General features: G+C 40.8%; 1 protein-coding gene across 3 annotated transcripts in view; it reads left to right on the top strand.

Annotated features, from left to right (window-relative positions):
• The window catches only part of LOC145435871 (uncharacterized), a 52,179-nt gene that overhangs the window by 3,376 nt on the left and 23,205 nt on the right, over positions 1 to 25,598 (top strand). For 2 of the 3 annotated variants that reach the window (XM_080313135.1, XM_080313133.1), the window contains exons 4-20: positions 1,992 to 2,086; positions 2,475 to 2,563; positions 2,630 to 2,772; positions 3,669 to 3,750; positions 4,115 to 4,276; positions 4,683 to 4,754; positions 4,821 to 4,901; positions 11,274 to 11,492; positions 12,000 to 12,085; positions 12,655 to 12,721; positions 13,734 to 13,830; positions 15,321 to 15,439; positions 16,496 to 16,684; positions 18,387 to 18,572; positions 19,835 to 20,045; positions 23,249 to 23,362; positions 23,788 to 23,961. In XM_080313135.1, coding sequence (XP_080169261.1) covers positions 1,992 to 2,086; positions 2,475 to 2,563; positions 2,630 to 2,772; positions 3,669 to 3,750; positions 4,115 to 4,276; positions 4,683 to 4,754; positions 4,821 to 4,901; positions 11,274 to 11,492; positions 12,000 to 12,085; positions 12,655 to 12,721; positions 13,734 to 13,830; positions 15,321 to 15,439; positions 16,496 to 16,684; positions 18,387 to 18,572; positions 19,835 to 20,045; positions 23,249 to 23,362; positions 23,788 to 23,961 — 2,186 coding nt within the window. The remainder of the gene's footprint in view (positions 1 to 1,991; positions 2,087 to 2,474; positions 2,564 to 2,629; positions 2,773 to 3,668; positions 3,751 to 4,114; positions 4,277 to 4,682; positions 4,755 to 4,820; positions 4,902 to 11,273; positions 11,493 to 11,999; positions 12,086 to 12,654; positions 12,722 to 13,733; positions 13,831 to 15,320; positions 15,440 to 16,495; positions 16,685 to 18,386; positions 18,573 to 19,834; positions 20,046 to 23,248; positions 23,363 to 23,787; positions 23,962 to 25,598) is intronic. The other variant, XM_080313134.1, reaches the window with a different exon arrangement.

The raw sequence follows: 25,598 nt of genomic DNA, 5'->3' as shown, positions 1-25,598 counted from the left end.
CTAGATTGTACCATTTATGTTAGGTATCCAACCTGGATTCATTCAGTCTTCAATAGCTGCACCCAAACTCGTTTGCCATTCCCCAAGTTTCCGAATAAATCGTTGTTATCACGCCAGGTTCAATCAGCATATAAATGTGCTATGTTCGAAATAAATATTAAAACACAGTGCACACGTTACTCTTACAAGGGAACTGCATGTCAAAATTTATCACAATATAACAGATTCTGGGCTGTATAGATTGGCATTCAAGAAATGTGGTTCTTTTGCTGTTTCAAGGTACATTAGCCTACTTATTTTAATGCAAATGAGATAACACAATGAGCTCTTGCAGGCGCGTATCCAGAGCGCGAAAAAGGGGGGGGTTTTGAGTGAAATCATCTATTATGACGTCATAATTACGATCACTCGTCTACACGCCAAGGCGAATATTTACGATATATTATAGTTCAATAATTAAAAGAGATTTGCGGTGAGTGGGAGATGTACGAATTCGATACAGACAATGCCTGAAATTTCGTGTTTTTACGTTATGATTGAACGAAATTCGTAAATGCTCACATTTAGTCAGGAGCCGACTAACGCCGCCGGTCTCCAAGCGCCTAGTTCCGACCAGAGATGCACGATTTTGTTAGGTTTTGACTATATTATGCGCACAACCGGTAGTATCGCAGCGGACGAACAAGCGCGGAATAGTGCGGTAGCATACACGAGGGCGATCGCGATCGCCACAGAGAGGTGTGGAGTGTACAGCTGTACTGTACAGTGTACACGAATGTGTGCATTTCGATGGCTTTACTAGCCGCACGGTTGAGCGTATAGTACGCGCGAAGATAATTAGCCCTTAATTGCAGGCACGCAAGTCACTCTAGTAATACAGAGTACACACTGGGATAATAACTTGAGCGACAGAGGACCTTGTCAGCCGATATCATTACGTTAATTTTACTAATAGGCCTACTCAATTCTCCCGTTCAGCGGCAACATAGGCCTGTATTTCAACGACAGCCACCTAACAATCGGGAACGTGAACGTGTATCGCTATAGGCTTGTATTTTGAAATGTGAATGTCAATCGTAGGGCATTTCTCGCCGATAATCGCGAAGACAATGTGGATTTGAGAACAGCATTGTCGTACCGGTGCCGCCGTGTCTGCGTCTCGCTGATCAATCAACACGCCGTGCAATTCTTAATTAGGATTTCAAGGCGAGCAGGCGTAGCGAATTCGCGGGCGATGTTCATTGCCGACAACTTTGTCTTTGTAATTACGTATCGGCGGTATCGCGTCGGCCAATTAGATTAGATTTTCCTAAAATGCGTCTCTCGTTTTAGCAAGGCGAGAGAGAAATCGAGGGAAGAAAGTTGTGAACGTCAGCATCTGCCACAGCTGAAATGTAGCTGAACAAGGGCAGAATTCGTGCGCAATTAGCGAAATATAAAGACCTATTTTATCCTTTCGACTAATTCGGCGCATAATTCCAATATTTTGTAAGGGTTTTAGTCCCCTTAAATAACATTAAGACGCCATATTCGCCTTCTCATACGTAAAAATGAATATGTTGAACTAATAAATTAGCAAATATTAGAGGCTATATTTGACATGAATTTTTAGGATTTTGAAAAGGGGGGGGTTCCGACCCCCTAAAACCCCCCCCTGGATACGCCACTGAGCTCTTGGTCTTTGTAGCTTTTTGCCCATGGGGATGCAAGTTGTTAATTGCTAACCCACTTTCTCTAATTCGATTTGCCAATTAGTTATGCTACCCAAAGTGGCAGACAATCTTCAGGTTATTATGGCTGCATACAGAATACAGAAGTCACACAAGTTACGGCGCAAAGATGTTCATTCTACCCTATTTTATTCACTTCTGTCTGCTTTTTTCTCCTCTCTTAGTCGTGATCAGATATAATTGAGGTACCTAGTAGGATATTGTCTATGTTTTAGACGAGGCCTGCTGCTGTTCGACATTCATTTCTGTGTTTTCATTAAGCCCAAAGTAAGGACAAAAAAGTCTTCGGCGAAGGCAACCATTAAAGTGACCAAGCCTGCAAAAGTGGTAGCACCTCTGCCATGCACCCGTGCCGAGTGAGTCTTTTTATATATTAGTACTCAGACCTATTATAGTCGGTAGGCTACCCTTCAGGCTCTCAATTCGGTAATGTATGATCCCTTATCTCAGAGGTAGCCAACCAATCGAGAGTCGGAGAGCCTAATTTTTTACTGTGTTGCCGCAAAGAGCCAATCAGGTTGTTGCAGCTGTTTGTTGATATTAGTTATTCGTGTTTCATTGCGAGTTAACATCGCTTGAGCAACTAAACCTTGATCAATACTTACTATCGAGGTATTGATATTTATGGAATCATCTTGGCGTTTTAACGGCACTACAGCATTCTGCTGTTGATAACTGACAAAATATTGCACCATCAATGTACCGGTGTGGTCTTCATTTAATAATAACCGATCTATTATCAAGTAACTCCGAAAATGTGGACCCTTCTACGTTATCAAGCATCTCTAAAGTGTCCTTGACGGAGAAACCGTTCGGATCACCACCGAGTCGAGGTATGATCCCATCCCCGTGCTTTTCTCGGGAGAAGTGGATTGTAACCGGGTGAAATTCGATTCCAGGCGTGTCACGGATGTCTGATTTCGATGAAACGAAATGTGACACGATCCGCAAAGCGTTGATGCCCTTGCACGTTGTCAATTCTGAAAAGAATCGGGATTCATGCGGCAGTATAACCGCTCCTGCTTCGCCGAGCGGACTTGATGTAAGTTTGAACGATGGATTGTAGGTTTGTTTTAGTGCTGATACAGTACGGTGTTGAGGGTTGTGTCAACTAGTGGCCCGCAGTGGTAAATATCGTTATATCTACTCCAGTGTTTCTTATCGACCCCTTATCAAGCTCGACATACATTTATCACAGGGGGGTATATTTAGGTTCCGAGAAAGAGCACACATAAACGGTAAATTTATACAGCTCTGGTCGCTGGTTGAGTGAAATTAAATTACAAAAGGTCAATTGTCGCGGCGAACCCAGTTTCTAAGGATAGTCTGTGGTAAGTTGACATTTTTTAGTCGACGTTCACGGTGGTACTAGAATAATCCGTTTTTCAGTGCATTTTGTTCAGGTATCCGGTTGTCGGGCAATTAAATATATCTGACGGGTCATCCCAACGCCCCTTTTTTACGTTTTCGTCCCTCAATCGCCTCCTTTATTATTTCCGCCCCACTGTTTCTCAAAATTGTTGGGAACCACTGATCCACACGATTACAAGTAGAAGTAGCGATTTGGTCTTGATTGATTAAAATTGTTAGGTGCGTCTCCGAGGCTATTTCAAAACACCTGATGTCCCTAAGGTCAGCTTATGTGCAATTCTCAAATTTATTTCACTTTGCATAGTGCAAGGGTTATTTCTGGAAGTTGTTGTGACAATTTCGCAGTGTAAATATTAAATGGGTTTGTCTAGAAACTCTTTAATCGTGGAAGTGTGATAAGCACTTGAAGAAATAGCACAAGTACACTGATGATGCATTCCGATGGTATAGATGCAGTACATTCATCAACATAGAATCGGTTGTTTGAAATTCATGATAATCGACTCGAGAGCCTTGATATGGGTGCGACTGATGTTACTCGAAATTGAGTTTGCGTAAATCTTTCAGGCTCCCGTGATTGAGGCTTTGTCCCCGATGCGTTACACTTCTCCGAAGAAATCGCATGACGAGAAATGGATAGATCACAAGAGTGAGTATTGCTTTCGTCATGCGTGCGTTAGATATTTAAGTTTACCGTGTACCAGTGTTCCATGTTACCAGCAGCACCATTATTTATAAATTCATACATCTCTTCATTGCGGTATGTAGGCTACTAAGTGTTGCATTGCTTCACTGATTCCATGCCCGCATTTGTGTGAATGCTGGGACTTCATATGATTTGATCGAAATATTAATTAAAATCAAGTTTTTGAACTCCACATCAGATTTTATTGCAACATTGTGTTCGAATAGGCAATTTTTTCCACAGCCTCCATTAATATGAACCTTGTTTACTAGTTACAAGCCTTTCTGCGAGTACGTAGCGCTCTATTATATTCTGTATCTTTCTCCAGAATCGGCCGATGGCAAAATGTCTTTGATCCCGACCGAGATGGTCATGACCCCCCAGGACAAAATGACTGGTAGACCAACCTTCGTCTGTAGAGATAGCGAACTTGCCCGCGGCAATGCTAAACCTGAAAGTTACATAACTCCGGCAATGAAATCTGTGGAAGGTGAGCTATCTTTTATATACCGAATACCGGTATGTTTTATTTTGAGCTGGACTCGATAGAGGTTGTGATAAGAGACTGAATCTGTGTCCACGACGGCTGTTCAACAATAACTTTTTCTCAAATTTTACTGCCTAATTGGTATAATTGTTGGGTAACCTAAAAACGCTTCACTCCAATTATGGCTCAATTGCAACCGGTGGAAGCAAAGTTATTATAGTCAAAACTTTTAGATTTATTTATTAAAAATGAAGAAATGTTCAAATTTGACTGACTACTCCTTGGAATTGTTAGGTGGTCTGGTAGCATCTGGAGAGGGATGCGAAGTCGCCTGAGAGAAATATAATGCTTGCATCGGCCACTTTTGTTGAGATAATATGATTTCCAATCTTTTCTTTAAAACCTTCAGGCGCGGCGACTCCGAGATCTCACCGTAGATCAAGAACTTTCACCAAGTTTGGCGCCGATAAGCGTAAGCTAGGTTGGATTTGAATTGCAGCCAGCCAAGATTGCTCTTTAATTTTATATTATGCTTTCGTATTCATAGATCAGGTACCCTCTGCTGCCCGTCAGGTACCAAGGAACGGAATGGAACTACTGGACTATGCACTGGAAATGATCAAGACAGGCATGCCACACTTTACATCATTCAATGGTTGTTTCTTAACCTTACTGATATCTGTGCAAAATACCTAAAATTTGTCAAACTCCCACGATTATAGGATGGCAGCAAAGTATTTGTCATTTTGTAAAATTAAGAAAACCATTACGGTATTATCTTATTTTTATTTTTTAATACGGCATAAGTCAATGTAGTAGTATGGTTTCTAATTGCGCAAAGAACACTTGCATTGAACGTCAGGAACACTCTCACCATATCAACAAACTCAATGAAATGCTAGGCCAGTGGTTCCCAACCTTTTTTGACCCATCACCCCCTTTTCAAGGTCAAGACCGATAATCGCCCCCAGGCGCGTAGCCAGCCGAAAAATAAGGAAGGGGTTTTAAAATAGAAGGGCGGGGTTTCGATGTTTTGCGAATTTACTTAATATAGCGTCAATTCATTAGGGTTAAGTACATGCATAAATGACGAATATACATTATACAATCTCCTCGTGTTCGCGATTATACGCGTTTGATAAGCTTGTCGACGAGTCCGGGAGTACTGTTAATTAGCGACTCCCTGATCTGTCGTTAACAATTAAATACCTACGCTTATCAAAGCGTCGAACAATTAAATACGCGCGCTCATCAACGCAGCCTCGTCGACTATCTGCGCAAGTAAAATGTCCGAGATTTTTGGGAATATGTGCCATAATGACGCCGACTTCAGGTGCTTCAAACCTGTCCTATTTTATAACTCAAGTCGATACACTCATTCTGATGGTTATGTTTAAGTATTAGCGGAGATATATTACGCACGCGTCGCACATGTTTACGGACATTCGATGTCTTTCAGTTTCGCGATGTCACTCTTTAATCACAATCGCTAATCAGCATACAATCAACGGCATGGTCGCCAAGCCATCGAGAGATAGGAGCCGAACCATGCTAGGCCCGAGACGCGATAGTTAGTCTAGCGATGGAGTTAGGCTAGCGATGATCTATTGATATATCTTTCGTATTAGGCCTATTGCAGATGCGATTGTGTAGGCCAACCAATGATATCGTGCGCTTATCAATGCGTCGAACAACTAAATACGCGCGCTTAGCAATGCGTCTTACGTCTTACATAGCCTCTGCGACGATTTGCGCAATTCAAAATGTACGAGTTTTTATGGAATACGGGCTATAATGACGCCGATTTCAGGTGGTTCAAACCTTACCTCTTTTTAGCCTTGACACACAGCTTTTGATGGTTATGTTCAAGTATTAACGGAAATCAATTACGCATGTACGTACGTACGCACGCGTCGCATATGTTTGCGCACATTCGATGTAATTCAGTTTCGAGATGTCACTCCTTAATCACAATCGCTAATCAGCATATACCTACCGACCATTTTATCCGAGCCATCGGGAAATATGAGCCAAAGCATGGTAGGCCCGAGACGCTAGGGTGGAGTGAAAAATGGAAAATTTTGAATTTCAAAACGGACACTTGATATGTGGTGCCAAATTGAAAAAAAATAATTTCTATAATAATTTTGCGCTCGTGCACCCTCTAGTGGTCGTGCAATTGCACCGAACAAGCCAAAAATAGCTAATTTTGCTATATATTGATTACCGCTTATGCTAGAAAGCTGGTTTTGGGCTTAAAAGATGCGGAAGTAACAAGTTTCTATCTCACTTCCACAGAACTTTGTCTTGAAAATGAACAGAAAAAAAGTTACAAGCAAATTATTGATTTTTAGGCTGTTTTTAGGTAAAATTAGGCACTGAAGCAGGGGCTATGATCCCAAAAGCTTGTAGTGATTGATCTTATGACTGACAACTCCTCATTAAAAGCACATAAATTGCAAATCCATATTAAAATCACAAAAACATCAATACTATATTTAAAAAAAAAATATTTCAAATATGGTTTCACTACCAAAGTATTAGTATGCACAAACTTAAAAATTTTGTTTCGTAATAAAGGATTTCATCTGCTTTCGAGATTTCAGTTTTTGTGTGATGAGGCCATCTCTACGTTCAAATCTCGACACATGGGCAATGGGCATATGCTTCGGTCACCACTTTACCGTCTCTTTCCACTGCCTGATTGTGCCAAGGATGATTGATCCTTAATGGTGATGACCTTAGATTTTCCAGCTCGAGATATGAAAAGTTGTTGATGGCTGGTGGCTGTTCCGCATCTTTTAGATGCAAGTTGACAATTTGGTGGTATGATTTGGCCTTGATGTTTATAATTGGGATTTTGAACAATCTGATTCAAGTGTCAACGTTGTTTTTAGGTTTCGGTTCATTAACATATCCTCCTTCTAAGTCGTCAATTGGAATCTGATATTCTGTTTGATCTGCTCATTGTTGTAGTCGTACAAGTCTTCTGAGGCCTTCATCATCATCACCGAGCATTCCCAGATGTGCAAAACATGCATTTTGTTGTAGCAAAGATAGTGCAAGGTTACGAATTGTGTATTAGAAAGCTTTTGTAACATGGGAAGCTATGTTGCAGAAGTTTTTAGCACCATCAACAATGGAATTGTGCCTTTTTATTTCAAACCATGACGGAAAATAAACCTCAATGCAGAATTGTAGTAAGATAGTTCAGATTGCCTGATGGATGACTCTGTCCCACATAGAACATGCCAAATTTTGAGGTCCTATACATAGCATACATGTGCGACAGAACTGGAGCAATCTGAACTATCTTGCTTTATTCTGCATGGAGTTTTATTTTCCGTCATGATTTGAAATAAAAAGTTACAATTCCATTGTTGATGGTGCTAAAAACTTCTACAACATAGTTTCCCATATTACAAAGCTTTCTGATGCACGAATTCGCAACCTTGCACTACCTTTGCTACAACGAAAAGCATACTTTGCACATCCGGATAATGTTCTTTGGGAATGCTCGGTGATGATGATGAAGGCCTCGGAAGACTTGCAAGATTACAACTATGAGCAGATCAAACAGAATACCAGATTCCAATTATCGACTTTGAATGAGGATATGTTAATGAAACGAAACCAGCTGCCACCAGCAATCAAAAACTCGCCATGTCTCAAGATGGAAAATCTAAGGTCATCTCCTCAAACATCCTTGGCATAACCAGGTAGTGGAAAGAGGCGTTAAAGTGGTGACCAAAGCATCTGCCCATGTGTCGAGATTTAACCGTAGAGATGGCTTAATCAGAGAAAAACTGAAGTCTCAAAAACAGATGAAATCCTTTAATACGAAACAAGATTTCAAAGTATGTGCAGACTAGTACTCTGGTAGTGAAACCATCTTCGAAATATATCTTTTTTCAATATAGAATTGATGGTTTTGTGTTTTCAATATGAATTAGCAATTTATGTGTTTCCAATATGGAGTTGTTAGTCATAAGATCGATCACTAAACGCTTTTGGCCTCGTACCCTGCTTCAGTGCGTAATTTTACTGAAAAATGGTATAAAAATCAATAATTTGCTCGTAACATTTTTGCTGTTCATTTTTAAGACAAAGTTCTGTGGAAGTGAGATAGAAACTTGTTGCTTCCGCATCTTTTGAGCCCAAATTCAGCTTTCTAGCGGAAGCGGTCATCAATATATAGCGAAATTAGCTATTTTTGGCTCGTTCGGTGCAATTGCACGACCACTAGAGGGTGCACGAGCCCAAAATTATCATAGAAATTTTTTTTTTTTAATTTGGCACCACATATCAAATGTCCGTTTTTAAATTCAAAATTTTCCATTTTTCACTCCACCCTACCGAGATGCGGTAGTTAGGCTAGCGATATCTTTCGTATACTAGGCCGCTTGCAGATGCGGTTGTGTAGGTCAGCGATGATATCGTGCACACCGGGCCTATAGCAGATGAGATTATTCAAGGCAGCGGAACTAGGCTTGTTGGAGACGCGACAAATCAGGCTAGCAACTATTGCCGAGCACGCGGCAATAAATGACCTAATTTCGCAATCATCTCAGCGGATGATCGTGTCGCGTTACATTGTGCAGTGCATCGCGCACAGACGCTAATTGGCTACACGCCTTTCGCTAATTGGCCGCACTCAACACTGATAATACTACTTATTGAATTGCAACCGACCATTAGCGTCAGAACGATCATTTCAAAAGAAAGGGGTTTCGCGTTTAAGAAGGGGGTACCGACCCCCGAAACCCCCCCTCTGGCTACGCGCCTGATCGCCCCCCAAATTTTGTGTACCGAAAATTGGGCATACAAACTGTAATGACCGGCGGGTTGACTAAAAAAAAAAAGGTCAAATTTTCGGCTCGATGTCTAATTTGACATACTTCTGTAACTAAATTTCCGTGGGTTGACTAAAAAAAAAAGGTCAGCCGTTTTGACGCGTCATCGCCCCCCTATCGCCCCCTTCGATATTTTTGCCCCCCGTCGCCCCCTTTGTCCATTGAATACTAATTTGTAGCGAAACCAAAATAACATTAATCGGGGTAGGCAATTGCTAACGTCATGAACATTGGCGACGTGAATAATTTCTTATTGTTTGAAAATACCAGTCAAAAAGTCGTTGCCTCTTGCCTGATTTTATTACCGGAGCAAGACCGAGGAAAAGTAGGATTTTTAATTTGTGATAGTAATTTGAAAATACACACCATCATCTCATATCAACTTCATCTATTTACTGTAAAGCTGCAGCAGAGTAAAATCACTGTCACCATCCCAAATTATGTATATTATAGTTGAGGGCACACTACTTTTCAACATTTTCTCCTAGATGTGATTTGAACTCCTATGATCTCCTGATCTCGCTTTATACCAATATCATCGAAAGCACCAGCATACATAGGCGCCGAACCTGGGCATGCAAGGCATGCCAGGCATGCCTAGACATTTTTTTAGGCATGCGGCATGCCTAGAATTCGGTTTGGCATGAATCGGCATAAACCCCGATTGTGTTATTTAGAACGAATCGTAAAGTATTTCCGTTTACGACATTACCTGCTACCGCTTATGTGAGTGAGGTAACCCGTTGCGCGCGGCCAATTAGCTACAAGCGCGTTGCCAATTAACGAGATTTGTCTGTGCACAATGTAACGCGACGCGATCTCCCGCTGAGATGATCGCGAAATTGTGTCATTGATTGCCGTGCGCTCGGCAATCATCGTTTGGGACGCTTGCCTGCTTTATCGTGTCTCCGACAAGCCTAGTTTCACTTGCTTGAGCATGAAATCACGTCAGCAGTAGGCCCGGTGCCATCGCTGCCTGCACTATCGCATCTGCATTGGCGCGCACGATATTATCGCTTGCCTACACAATCGCATCTGCAACAGGCCTGGTACGAAAGATATCATCGCTGGCCAACTATCACGTCTAGAGCCGAGCATGCGTTGGCTCCCATCTCTCGAGCCTACCATGCGTTAGTTCCAATCTCTCGATGGCTTGGTGACAATGCCGTTAGGTGTTTGTTGGTTAGCGATTGTAATTAAAGAGCGACATCGCTGACCTGAATAACATCGAATGTCCGCAGACAGGTGCGATTGTGAGTGCGCCGTGCATGCGTAAGTGAATTCCGCTAATACCTAAACATAACCATCAGAAGATGTGTGTCAACTGTCAAGGCTTGAGTTGTAAAAGACGAGAAAGGTTTGAACAACCTGAAGTCCGTGCCATTATAGAACAGATTCCATAACAACTCTGACATTTTGCCTTGCGCAAATCGTCGCCGAGGTTACGTAATACGCGTTGATAAGCGGCGTATTTAATTGTTCGCTAGCGATCAGGAACTCGCTAATTGACAGCACTTCCGGACTCGTTGACAAGCTTATCATACGCGCAAGTTTGTTAACACGAAGATATTGCATAATCGGCATTTATGCAGGCACTTAACTCTCATGAATTGATGCTATATTATCCCTAATTATCAATTCCGTCGGATCATGACGTCATTCCTTTGTGACGTCATCGAACTCGCATGCCTAAGGAAAATTAGCGTTCGGCGCCTATGCCAGCATAGCCTATACACGACGGAATAGCAGGGAAGGATTATGTGGACAAGGCAATTTTTGACTTACAACACGCCAGTTGCATCTAATCAGCCTCTGTAGTATCAATTGAGTGACAGACTCCATATTTTATCGTACCCACAATTTGTGATGCTTAGACCAGGGAATATAAGACAACCTTAGTTACTAAAGAGTGCTGTAGATGAAGTCATGGCGTCATTTAACTGGTAAAACATAGTTTTCCTTATATCTATGTTTATGTCAGTGATCCAGCATCAAAATGCCTTTCCATTTTTAGTTGTAACTTTCTGTTTCTCTACCTTTACAAGCTAGTCCCAGGACTTATGGGTGTAAGCCACATAATACTGTGAAATACCACAAATATTATTGTTTCTCCTATGAGAGAGTGTTTAAAATTCTCTTAATTGCAGATTCTCCACATTTACTTCAAGACAGTTTGGAAGAACAGCCTGCGACCAAGTCAAGTTCTGAGTCTGCAGTGTCTTCGGACGAAAACCTGCCCACTTTCGCCTCGACTGCGTGCGAAAACACTGTTCTGCATGACGGCAAAGGCGCATTGTCTTTACCTAACAACGATGCAATGAAGTTACTAAGCAGTACCCATGCTCACGACAAGACAGGGGTCATAGGTGAGTGGTGATCCTATCGGGGCTGGGCAAATTTGACTAGGCCTACCTGAGTAGTTTGATTCTAAACAGGTCACAATGCCAAACCCCGTTACAATGCAACATTCGAGGTTGATTTTTTTTTTTCAGGACCACAAGCACAATAAAATTTATGTTTTCACAATCAGTACCGCAGTAGCTTTTTATTGATATCAGTTTTATCAAATTTTGCGCTGGGCGATACGGTTGAAAATGATGTAAAATTGCCATTTGCCAAATGGAAAGTGTGACATAAACCAACCGCGGTTACCGTTAGATTTGCTTCTGTCCACACCATTGCAGGGTACTATGATATAATAGAATCGACCCTGAAACTGCAATAGAAACACAGTGACCGACACAATATCAAAAAGTACGCTTTGACCAGTGTTAGTAAATCTATGCGCCATAGTCGAAGAAAACTATGATTTTACCAATCAAGAAATTAGGTTAGTTGAATTCATCTCATTTCTCTTCACTCTTGCGTTCCAGACAGTCTACCAGCTCCAGACATTTCAAAAATCGAAGTCAACACCCCGAAAAAGCAGCCGACACTGACAACTGGATCTCGAAAGAAGGTGAATTTGCTACGGTATCTAATATCAAAAGGGCTATTATGATAACTAGACTTATATTCAGCAGGCTTATCGCTACCTGTCTTGATTGATATACTACATCGCTTTTCATCATCTTTTACAGACAACAGCAATTTAAATTGGTTTATACAGTTTATTTGTAATCTGCTTTCTGCTGGGCAGGATAATAAGGGCCTTGTGTAACAAAAAAATCATGTTAAACAGTTGATCTAACTTAATGGTTTTGACGTCATCAATGTTCATTATCTGTATGCATCAACGAATATTTAACTTGAACTTTATTTGAAGTTCAAGAGCTGTTGCCTTTGCGTCATTCTCTTGAGACCACCCCTTGAGCCTATTTAAACTGAAGATCAACCATATTAATTTTACAGATAATGACCTGATAATGACCTTGATTTTACACAAGCTCCTTGGCTTGTTAGACTGCAGGGTACGTTCGGACGCATCAGTGTCAATGGTGTCCCCCCTTCCATAATACAGTGATCTGAAAATGTTTCAGACATATAATTATCAGTTCTATGTAATTTAAACGGTAATAAACTGTTCAGGTCAATCGCAGCGCGTCGAAGAAAGCCGGCCAAAGGAAGACTTCTCCGAGATTTAAAATACCTAAAAGTAAGAATTGGAGCATTTCTCAAAGTATCTTCCGAATAGCTCCTGGCCAGATGTCGATGCTTGTTGTTGCTGGCAGAGGTTGTCAAAGTGATCAGCACCAGTGGAAATAATAATTTAAATTTATACTAGAGCACACTTAGAAGTGGTTGTGCGATGCTTGAGCACAAGTGGAAGTAATGCCATTAATTTCCATTCGAGTACAAACGGAATTAAGTCATGAATTTCTGCATGAGTCCAACTAACGACGTAAATGTCTACTCAATCACAGGTAAAACAAACGGTTTTCAAAGCAGGTTTAAATAATGGAAGTACAAGTGGATATTGCAAATCTCGAAATATATTCAAGTAAGCAGTGACGTCATATTTTGTGATATGATTGTTGATGTACGCTGTTCTTTCCAATTCTCTACTAGTTGCTGACGATTACCCCTGACGAGTGTCAGCCGAAAATATTCGGGTTCATTTCAATATGAATATTAGGGTTGTTCAAAAATATCTTTTTTTCCGATCCCGGGGTATTCACTGATTAAATTGTTGGATTGCATGAAAAAAAACTGCACACCAAATTTGGCAAATTATCCAGAACTTTCAGCTGCTGTGATTTTGGTTCACTTGTTGGAATTGCGTCAAATTTGTTTTGCATCGTTTTTGTAGACAGCGTAACAATTTCATTGCTTTGACAGAAAAATTCTACTTATAATAAATTCAAAAGTTTCAATTGGCTCTGCTCTGCGTCTGGTTGGAATTGAGCCAAATCTACTGCGCAGCATTTTTTAGCCACCCGTAAAATTTAATAAGCGAAACTCCGGGTTACCAAGAAAGGTTATTTTTGAGCAGCCCTATTGGATGTACTAAACAATTTTATAATTGTAATTGTAAAGGTAATTCTTTGTCGCTAGACAAAGATTTCAGCACTCTAAAAATTGGACGGTAATGCTCAATTTGAATCTTGAAGCCAACGGCCCTGTTTTGAGGTTACTATCGCATTCAAAACTTCCTCGTATCTTTGCAGAAGGGACTCCGAAAGCCGTGTTGATGCAACGCCAACGAATAGCGAAGGCCAAAAGAAATTCTCCGCTGGTTAATTCCGCCAAAAAGAAATCTCACAGGTATGTTGCGTTATGCTGCTCAGCTGGACCAGTGTACATTAGGGCTCTTCAGAAATGAATTTTTTTATCAAATCGCACTGGCTACTTGATAAAATTGTTAGGTGACCTAATTTGAGCCTACACACCAAATTTGGTTCCAGCCAGTAGTCGCATTGCTACAGGAGAAGAAAGTTTCTATTTATCATATAAGAATAAATAACGAAAATCATCTCTTCACCCCATGAAAGTGTTAGGTTGTCTATAGAAACGATGTTCAACAAATTTGTTTGAATTTCAACCAGTACAAGTGTATTATCGCCTTCGAAAAATTTGGATTTGAATAAAATAGTATTTACGGTGGGCACCACTATAATGAATAATTAAAGAATTAGTCACCGTAACTACTATTTTTGACGGCAATAACTCCGCTTCCACTGGTTGGAATTGAACCAAATTTGGGGAACATCGTTTCTATAGACAACCTAACACTTTCATGGGGTGAACAGAAAATTTTCCAATTTTTTGAAATTATTTTTATATAATAAATAGAAACTTTCTTCTCCTGTAGCAATGCGGCTACTGGCTGGAATTGAACCCAATTTTGTGTGTAGGCTTGAATTAGGTAACCTAACAATTTTATCAAGTAGCCAGTGCGATTTGAGAAAAAAGTCATTTTTGAAGAGCCCTAGTGTATATGTTACGTAGAAAGCTATAGGGCGATTTGAATTGGCATCATTCATACTTTTATAAGATGCCTATGTATTCAGTTAATCATCCACCAACTGCTGGTTTTTTGAAAACTAGTTCTAGCTCCAGTTGCAGATTTTGAAAAGCAAGTAGCTTTAATTATCGCTGCACATTTTGATAAGCGAATCACTAGTTCAATTCTAGTTGCCAATTTGATAAAAAAATTGGCCGAACAACCAAAAAACATGTGCCACTATCCGGCGTGAATTGTGATGCCGGGTGTTCTGTTATGTGATGTTCTTACAGCCATTGCTAGATCAGAGTCATCAATGCTAACAATGGCGTAGCCAGGGTTGGGTTTTGGTGGTCGAGACCTCTGTCATTTTAAATTTGTACTGATGTTCGTTGGAGAACTGCACTGATTCCGATAAAATATAAGATGACAGGTCATATGTGGCTTGAGAATTGAATCTAGTTGATTGCGTTGCAGTAGTTTGTTGCGGATTTTTAAAGGTCGTTAGTTCTAGGTCTAGTTAAGAGTTTTGAAAAGCGGGTACGGCAGCTGCACTTGCATTGCGCATTTCGAAAATACTGGCCAAGGCGTAGTTGAACGGTACTGCTGACTTCATCTAGTTATTTTTAAAATTAGGCCTACATACTTTGCCAAATTGGTTTTTATTTGAATCGCTATACATATACCTGTCACAGTTAACTCTTGAAAAGGGGCACACGCGAAGTCTTGAAGTTGGTTAGATTATCCTGCCATGAATGAAGTCCTGAAAACAATATTAGGTTAATAATTATTGGAACTATTCCTGATTCAGCGTAAGGCCCGCCACAAAAACAGCGAAAAGACTGCCCTTCACGGCGAAACCTTCGACTCCAAAGCGCTCGATGAAAGCTGATGAAAAACCAAGATCTGCGAAAAAGCGTACAGTCAAAAGTGGGTTTTGGTTGACGTTTTCATGCATTAACCGTAGAATACACCATATATGGATTTTAACATTGTCTTAACGCCGATCCAACAGAAAATTGCAATACAGACGTTAAATGGGTAGTTGATTTTCTGTGTAACAACCGTCAAGGTGCTGGTGATATGTCGCGATCCTCTGTTACCGCTAGGGTTTGAGCTTAGTAAAAAAGATCCATGCACACAATACTGTGTGGTTTATTGCGTGGTAACTTACAAAGGTCAAAACGAAAAGTACTGATATAGCCCAGCCCACTGCAAAGTACGCAAAGCACTCTTGGTTACCTCAAAAAAGTAGAAGTAGCGCACTTTGTTGCTGACCGACCACCTGTGCTAGTCAAGTCTGGTAGTCTGGGTTTTTGATAGGCCTACTATAATCCATGTATATTAGTAGGCTTGATGATTGTCTGATATGGCTCAAATATATATGACTCATATTATACTCGTATCATGAGTATTTTTAATTTTTCAATTTCAAGTATATTCTAATCCGGTCACGATTTGCCTGAAAATTTGAAATTCAGTGTCATTCTGCTAATCGGTAGTTTAGTGTAGCCCAAATTCCAATTTCAAGCTCCAGCTAAAACTTGAGAATCTGCCGTTTTGCAATCAAAACCTATCGCCACTCACCTAAAATCTTTCCCCGTCTTCCACCTAGCTTTAGAGTTTTTGAGATGACCTTCAGGGCGTCTGGTATGACCTGGCCTTGTAGCAACCCCCGGAAACTAGATTTTGCTCAAGTTTGAATCGTTGTTGAACTTGTAAATCTTAGTAACAATATCAGGATTACCGTGCACGATTTGCAAAACCATTCAGCACAATGGTGCGTTGAGGAGATCTCTTTTTACAGTCTAATAAGATATTCATATCGAAGTAGACAAATCTTTTCAGCTGTCACTCGTCAGGGTTGATCGTCTGAAACTATTATAGTGTAGCCTACTAGTATTATTTAGCTGTATGTTGAAGTTTTGTACCTCCAAAGAATCTCTTCAAACACCTTATCTTATTACCAATGCCTTTTGCATTCAGTGCCTATCAAGCGATTGGTGTTGAAATCCACAAAGAAGACGACGGGCATGGCTCCGGTAACGTACGGAATGCCGTTTGTATCGCGGAACCGATTCTACGACGAAAAGTGGAAGCAAAAGCAAGAAAATGCGTTCACCGCCTGGCTCAATTTCATTCTCGCTCCTGACGGATTGTCTTTGGACGATAAGGGTATGAAAACTGAATAGGCCTACCCTGGCACTGTGTGATTAACTAACTGCTTGTGTGTTGAGTATTTCTAGTTCTAGTTCTAGTAGTCTGAACGTTCCGAGTCACAAGTCCATCCCACTTTTGTAGTTTTGACTCGAGTCAAATTGAGTCATTAGCAATTCGTCACCGAGTCAAGTCCGAGTCCAAATCAGCTATTGGAGGGGGATGAGTCAGAGTCCTAGTGTTTTGACTCGAGTCCGAGTCCAAGTCATTATGTTCACTGTTCAGTTTTGAGTTTAATCAGGTTCAACTCACTTCTTTCAACTCTGCTCGAAGGATATAGAATAGCTCGCATGCAATGACTCGAGTACAAGTCAGCTTGGCACGAAAATTGACTCGAACCGAGTCGAGTCATTGTACCCATTTGAAAAAATGACTCGAGTCACCACAAACCGGAACATGAATCCTGACGCTTTTGATGTTCTCGCAACCATTGTGGCAATATCACTCGTAAAAGTCATAGTGATGTAATCTCGTCCCAAACTACTTTTTGTGTGTCGAAATTCAAAGTGCGTGAATGAAAAAAGTAAGTTTTTACCCCCCCAAAAAACTGTTCAATCACAAGTGGTAGTAGGGCAAGTGCCCAAAATCTCCATTTGTACTCAGATAACGTCCTTCGTTACTTGTCACCTCAGGAATATTCAAAAATGGTTTCTGAACAATAATAATAAAATTGAACCACTGGGTTAAGTAGCGCAAGTACCTAAAACGTACCTGAGTACTCCCAAACAGTAGATGTACTTAGCTACTGTCTACCTCTGGCAATAATCAAAAATGCTATCTGAATTCTAATAGTATCTAGTATTATTGAACCACTTGACCAGTAAGACTCGTACCCAAAACCAGGTGGAGTGCTCTGAGAAATCAAAAAGGCCACCTCTGAGAATATTCAGAAAGGCTTTCTGAACAACGATAATAACTTTGAACCACTTGACTGACTAAGTAATGCATGTGCTCAACACTTAATTGAGTACTCTAAAAAGTAATTTGTTACTGACCATATCAATGCTCCAACATTCATTCTTAATATTAATAACATTGAAGCGCTTAAGAAAGTAAAGCATGTACTGTAAAGCCGGGTTGTGATGACTCGAGTGGCATTTTTCTGGTGACTCGACTTGACTTGAGTCATTTTTTGAAATGCGTAAAATGCAGGGTTGTAATGACCCCAGTCATGACTCGACTTGACTTTCTCAAAATGTGGAAATGACTCGACTCGAGTCAATCTGTGTTTTGACTTGTCTTGGGACTCGAGACTCATACGGCCAAGACCGACATTTCATTGTATTTTCGAAGAATAGTAAAGTAACCACACTACTTTGATTCGTTTATTGATACTGGTACCGGTACTTGAAAATGCGACCAGACAGAGTTATAAAAAGTGGGTTTAACAAGACCTCAACTGGAAGCTGAGCAGTCAACGCAATGACTTGGACTCAGACTCCAGTCAAATACCATGACTCGGGACTCGACCGTCCGACTTGACTCGAGTTAAAACTATAAAAGTGAGATTGACTTGTGACTCGGAACCTTGTGACTTTTTTACAGTCCTGCCGAAAAGCTGCTTGTGTTATCTGAAAAACTAGTTGTATTTCCTTAGTGACCATCTCCGGAGACTTTCGGAACTATAATAATAACATTAAACCCTACCATTCCGTTTCAGATCTCACGAAAGAAACAGCCTCGCTGAGAGTGTATGAGATAGAGAAGCGTTGCCACGAACTACGACGCGCCGGCTTTGCTCTGTACGAGTCTCCCGAATTTATAGCGGTTCATGAAAGTATCGAAGAAGCTGTCGAACGCCATCGTATCGTCCTGAGAGACGACAAGCAGCTGTGGGCTGATATCGGTAGGCTCATCTCGTGGGATTGTGATTACGAATGATTTTTTAGCGATGGCTGTAGTTGTCCTCCGGTTTATCTGCAAGTGAAATCGACAGTGTTACCAACAGCGTTGTTGTCAGGGCATCGTACAAGCTTCCGTGTACTGAGGGTCTATTTTTCCGGGTCAATAAAATAAACAGCCTTGCTTCAAAGAGTACTATTTTTTTAACTAAATATGTAACTTAGATACCTGATTTTCACCATTGGAGTCTTGAAACTGTAAGCTGCGTACCTGCCTAGACTTTTCTGCAGCTAAAAATCGATATAGGGGTTACATCAGGGTTGTAATGACTTGTGTATTGACTCGACTTGGACCAAGTCACATGACTCGAGACTCAGACGGCCAAGACCGACAATTCATTGTAATTTCAAAGAACAAGTAACCACGCTATCGGGATTTCGTCTATTGGTACTGGTACTTGAAAATGCGACCAGAAACTGTTAGATGTTAAGAAAATTAGTATTATATAAATGCGAACCATCGATACCACCGAATAGAGTTATAAAAGTTGGTTTAACAAGACTTTACCTGGAATCTGAACAGTCAACACAATGACTTGAACTCGGACTCGAGTCATAATACCGTGACTCGGGCTCGACCCTCTGCTCGATGACTTGGAATCGGACTTGACTCGGTGGTCAAATGAAAATGACTCGGCTTGACTCGAGTCAAAACTATAAAAGTTAGATTGACTTGTGACTCGGAGCTTTATGACTTTGTAACAACCCTGGGTTACATAGACGTATTATTTGCTGGGAAACTATCTCCTCGTAAAGATTGATCTTGTGGGAAACCGTCAAGTTGCTCTCTAAAAAGCGTGACGGTCTTGGCCGTTTTTGGGCCATTTCACGTTTGTGGACCATTTCACTGATTTCAGGCAATATGACGATTCATATCAGCTATGGCCATCATAGGAGCCATATCTGCTAGTGAGGAATAGTGTTTTATTTGAACAACAACAATATATTTCAACTGACAACCATTTCAAAATTTCATTCTTCCGAAATCTCAAATCAGGTCGCGCATCGCTAAACATGACCTCGGTGACCCCTCCTCTAATAAGTCTAATTAGGCAACTACAATTATTCAGTTGTCCATGCTTTGAAATCTATACTAGTTGCTGACGATTGTCGATTATCCCTGAAGAGTGTTAGTCAAAAATTTCTGGGTTTATTGCAATACGAATATATTGGTAAATTCTATATTGAGACGTGTTTTTTTAAATAGGAAACCGAGACAAAATAGCCAATCTGCTGCTGATGTTCAACCCGCTCTGGCTGCGGCTCGGGTTGGAGGTCGTGTTTGCCGAGGAGCGCGTCACTTTCACCACGCTGGACACCGCCGTTCTGGCGTCGTTCATCATGAAAAAGCTGCTGAGAAACGAAGGCATAGAGAGAGAGTACGCCCACCATTCTGTGCCGCATTACTTTAGAGATGGGTAAGTTGGACGGTTTGTTTTTACTGCTGTACCAGACTGTGGATAACTAACCTAGGGATAAAAGCGAAACACGTGATAGCACGGTTTGACACAGATAGGGATAGCAAATTTTTGGTGTCTTTGTCAACAGATATGGTACTTTCAAAGCTGGCGACTAAGCCTGGTCAAATTGAACTACTTGGTGACTCGATCTTGACGAGTATAAGACTCTGTGTTGAATATTCGAATATCTTTTACTGTGACGTTACAACAGTATGGATGATGTGAACCGACGTAGTAAAATAGTGTAGTGGTATGTTCCACAGCTGCAGCACCAATAGGTTGTGGGCTCAAATCCGACCGACACCGACTTCAGAATTCCTACCTAAGTGTTGGAGGTTTATCTACGCTCCTCCTCGCCATGTCATCCATGTAAGCGGTGTCTTATAAGAGCCTAGAAATGGGCCATGCTACAATACGGAATCAAAATAAGGAATAACGGTCTGATGCAAATGACCACAGTAGTCAACGAACACCATAGATACCACAAACGAAAACATCAACAACCTATTATACGATCACAATTACTTGTACATCACACTACAGTTTATTTGGTATTTTTGGGCCACAATACTTTGCGGATATGTCATCTTCAACACTAATCAAATTTTCATGGCCTCCACGGCGAAAAATAGTACCCATCATATAAATCTCGTTGATAAAGCAACTCTTAGTGCCAAAGACTGTATGATTTCAGTACCTAGAAAATCACCTCCCAATATTCGACTCGTAATATTATAATTTACACTCGATCGAGATTTGAGTAGCCTTCTCTTACAAGGAAAGGAGAGGACGTAGTTTAGTTTTGTCCTTGATGTTTTTGTGGCATATACACCGACTTATGATACACGTACACACGATCTGTGCATACGCATTAGGGTTGTCCATAATTTGGAAAATTTCAAAAAAGATGCGTATCAATGTCTCATTTTGTAGATTATTGATAAAAGAAACGTCAATGAGCCTGCAATAAGCTCATAGAGAAGTCGTTAACATTTGTCTAAATGCGTTTGAAAGTAGCTGCCGTGAGAGTGGGCGTGTCAGTGACCATAGAACGGCGAGAAGACGAGTAATCACGAAATCACGTCTCTTGATTGGTTAATCAGCTATGCTTGAATGATCACTACCACAGCAGCAGGCTGATTATGTGATTCTACTAGTTCTAGAAGTTCGCTAACGGCAATGATTCTGTAAGCGCATTATTTTACGTTGAAGATTTGAGTGGTTTAGAGCAACCATAGCCTCTTGCAGGCATGACAGAGGTGAAACAGCGAATGATTGTGAACTTCTAGAACTAAGTATAGATCCCAGAAATACCTATCTCATATACTTGATATTACGCCAAGTGGTCCTGTTTTTCTGGGTGCAGGTAAGGCATATTAGACATATTAGACCTATCGATCTCGCTTCCCGTGACATGACGCCCTATTTCTTGTCGCTTCCTTTTTCTATAGGCTACTATCTTTACATTCATTCAGTGTGCATGCCTCCTCTTTACATCGCCTAGGCCAAGGTGGGTGTCCGATTCCATAGACAACTCGTAGTCGCTTTGACATCTTCCTTCTTTTCATTGTATCGCATTTTTTGTGGTGTATTGAACTGATAAAATTGCTAATAAACCAATGATGATGATGATGATGACATCGCCAAACTGGTGCAGCATACCATGTGAGATGGACACAATCCTGTATGCTCAGAAGATATGTGGGCCGACCAGGTAGCTTACATTGGATGTATGAAGAAGAGTAACTACCACACCGCTTCAATGCATCCTTTTTATGTCCATGTCTGGTTTGATTCAAGCATTAGTCGTGATGCAGCCGGTAATGATCTAAGATTCATTAAGGACATGCTAGGCAATGTAAGCAAACTGTCTTTTTGCTGGTCCTACCAGCATAGTCTGTACTCGTCTTTAGACCTCATGCGCGGCATCATTGAGGACTTTGAAAGCACATGATGGTATGGTTCAATATGCTACAGTAATCTGACAAGTGCCAAGCATAAATGACAGATTCATCCAGCGCTTACAGCATTCAAGACTTCAATTATATACCACGACAACAGCCTAATAAGATCAGAAAAAGTAGTGTCAATGTCAAGTTTTATATTTCTATTCAATGATGGTGCATCCCCTCTGAAACTAGAAATTCGGTTGCCACTTGCATAAGCGCCTTTGCAATATTTTTTCCGCTTTCCATGAATGAAATCAAGGCATACAGGCCACAACGGTTTCCTTCATAATAAGCCATCCAGTCATGTATTTAAAGATATTGTGAAGCAGCTGTTCTTTGTTCATCATGTATTTCGTAACTCAACATGCTCTGAATTAATCATTATTTACGGACCAATCTACAATGCGCTTACAGAATCACCGCCATTAGCCGACTCCTTGACCAGCAGATCAACAAGCCGCCAGCGTCGTGATCATTGAAGCATAGCAGATTAGCCAATCAAACGCCGTGATTTCGTGATTACTAGTCTGCTTGCCGTTCTATGGTCGCTGACACGCCCACTCTACGGCAGCTACTTTCAAACGCATTTAGACGAATGTTAAAGACTTTCCCGTGAGCTTATTGCAGGTCTATTGACGTTTTTCAACTATAATCTATAGAACGAGACATGGATACGCATAAATTGTGAGATTTTCCAAATTATGGACAACCCTAATACGCATACCATGAGTGCATATGCCGCTGGACAAGGAAGTGCAGATATAGCCTTTATGGCTTTCCAAGTCATGCACCACCCCTCCATGCTATCCCAGTAATGCATGAGCGCCAAGCAGGGAAGCCACGGATACCAGTGTTACTAATCAGGTCTTTGGGCTGACCCGGCCGGGAATCGAACCCACGACCTACCGATCAAGAAGCCGGACGCTTAACCATTACGCTATCTTGTCGGTAATAGCAACTTTAAAATTTGAAAAAGTATCAAATTTTCCGAATTATTATTTTATGGTTGGAAATGTTAACAGGGAACCCCTGTTTTTACATCACTGTCTTATCTCACAAAAATCAGGAATTGCTGCAAAATTTCAATTTTACTGGGCATACTGTATGTATTTTTTGTCACTGAAAATGTTCAATATCGTAAAATTATTAAATCAGCATTGTTAGGAACAATCGGTTCAAGGTGATTCTGATTACGCATTCACATCTTTTCAGGTATACCGAGAAGCTGTCGATCCACATACTCAAGAAATTCTTCATGCTGATTTATTTCCTCGAGCAAGCCAAACAGAGCAGGCTAATCGAGCACGACCCATGCCTTTTCAACAAGTAAGTTTTTTCCTATTTTATTTCAGACACAACTCTTCCCCTGCCAAAATTTAGTCCATGTTTCGTTCCATGAAATTGATAATTTCAAGACATTTTTAGGGGATGTTTTGCTAACCAGAGCTGCGGAGTCATAGTATCGCCAATTTTTCCCCTTATGGAGTTGAAGTTTGGAGTCATACTCAATTACTCATACTCAAACTACATTGATATGAAGTCAACATCATTCAAATGTCGTTAAATATCGGCCAATAGTGCAGCAGAAAATGTATGTTACTGTTATTAGTAACATTATCCATAAACTTGCGGATATAATTTCCAATTTGTACCAAAAACGCACAAGCCCATTATCAATATGCGGACAATGTAGTAGTTGGATTCCGAGTCAGTAATAAAGTGTAATAAAGCTAATGCATTTCTCTTTCCAGGGGCGCCAAGTTCCGTAATTGCAAAGACATCTTGCAAACGTTCTCTCGAGATTTCCTGCGTGGCGAAGGCGACATCATCAAACATCTGGGATTTCTCGGGTACAGGGTCACCTACACGCAGACCTACATCGACGAGTTTGATTTCGGGATTTCCAAGATTGCTGTCGATCTCAGGTGCGCTGAAAATCTTAGGAAACCTTAGAAAATAGTATGGAATCGAAAATTATTTGGATAATCAGAAGTGGATCACTGAGCACTAGGGTTGTTCAAAAATAGCCTAGGTTGCCTAAAAAAACGCTACACACCAAATTTGGCTCGATTATACAACTGGTACGCAACCCCATGAAATTAATATATTGTCTGAACAAATTTGATGCAATTCCAACCGTAGAAGCGTAGTTATTTCAGTTTTTCATTAATAATTCTGGGATTACCCACCGTCCAGGTTATTTTTGCAATTCCAAAATTTTCAACGGCAATAACTTCGCTTCTACGAGTTGGAAGTATGCAAAAATTGAAAAGCATCGTTCTTTTAGACAACTTAACAATTTCACTTGGTTGACAGTAAAATTGGAAAATTTCTTTTAGGTGTTTTTTGAATAATTTAAATTATATGAAAACTCCCGCGCGTTCACATGTACCAGTTGGAATTGAGCCAAATTTGGTCTGCAGTGTTTTTTCCTAGGTAACCTAACAATTCAATCAATAGTCTCGTCAAGTCTTCGAGTATCACTAACAATGATGTCATAACGGTTTGAAAGATTTGGAAGTTTATGTAGATATCACGCAACCCCAAAATAATATGAGTCATATATCATTTTTAAAATAATATATTTTTCTGACCATACGGTACCAATTTTGTTATGCTTCGACCAAATGATGATGTTTGATTACAACTTGAGAGGAAATGTCGTTTCTAGTATTATGAGTACAGTACTTTTCCGAATATAGTGCGCCCCCAGGTATAATACGCACCCTTAAAATGGCGTGTAAATTCTGGGAAAAAGCCTGTGTCTATGTATAGTACGCACCCTGCATTCGCAGTACATGAATAGTTGTGTTTTAGTACATGATGTTGTTCTGTTTTGCGATGTCACTGACGAACAATCATGACATAACCATCGCTAATCATAATACAATGTACGGCATTCTCTCTAAACAAGAGTAGATAGTAGCCAAAGCCTGCGAGGCCGGCGACGCGATGGTTCAGGCTAGCGACACACGACATCTCGCGCACGGGGCCTATTACAATTACTGGTGCGATTGCTCAGGCCAACGGTTATGTCCGTCGCACCAGTCCTGTTGGAGATGCGACTGATTACGCAAGCGATTATAGCTTGCGCACATGGCCTCTTGTGTATGCGATTGTTAAGGTATGTCGTTGACGCGATGAATCAGCAAGGATTGCCGCGAACGCTTGTTGCAATCAGCGACCTAATTTCGCTCGCATACAAACGGCAAACTAACTCAGCAGAAGACACTCGTTAATTGGCAACATGCTTTCCGTTAATTGGCAACACGCTTCTGTATTTGGCAGCGCGTTACACTCTATAATACGAATGACAGGGAACGTTGGCTAGAGGTGATGCGCGATTGTGAACAAACATGAAGAAAGGTGTGAATTCAAGTTTTTGGCAGACAGAGGTTTTTTTCAAAGCTTGCTGTACCCATGTATAATACGCACCCCCCTGTTTTAGTGCAAAAAATCGGTAAAATTTTGCGCATTATACATGGAAAATTACGGTAGTTTGGGGGGCTATGTTGTGCCCGTATTTGTTTATCAAGTCACGTTACGAATCTAACCAAAAGTT

The sequence above is a fragment of the Botryllus schlosseri genome, chromosome 3 (genome assembly GCF_051294905.1).
Source record: "Botryllus schlosseri isolate E-star chromosome 3, Bs_hap1, whole genome shotgun sequence".
NCBI classification, from domain to species: Eukaryota; Metazoa; Chordata; class Ascidiacea; order Stolidobranchia; family Styelidae; genus Botryllus; species Botryllus schlosseri.
Note: the sequence above shows the minus strand (reverse complement) of the source record. Positions and strands in the feature narration are given on the sequence as shown.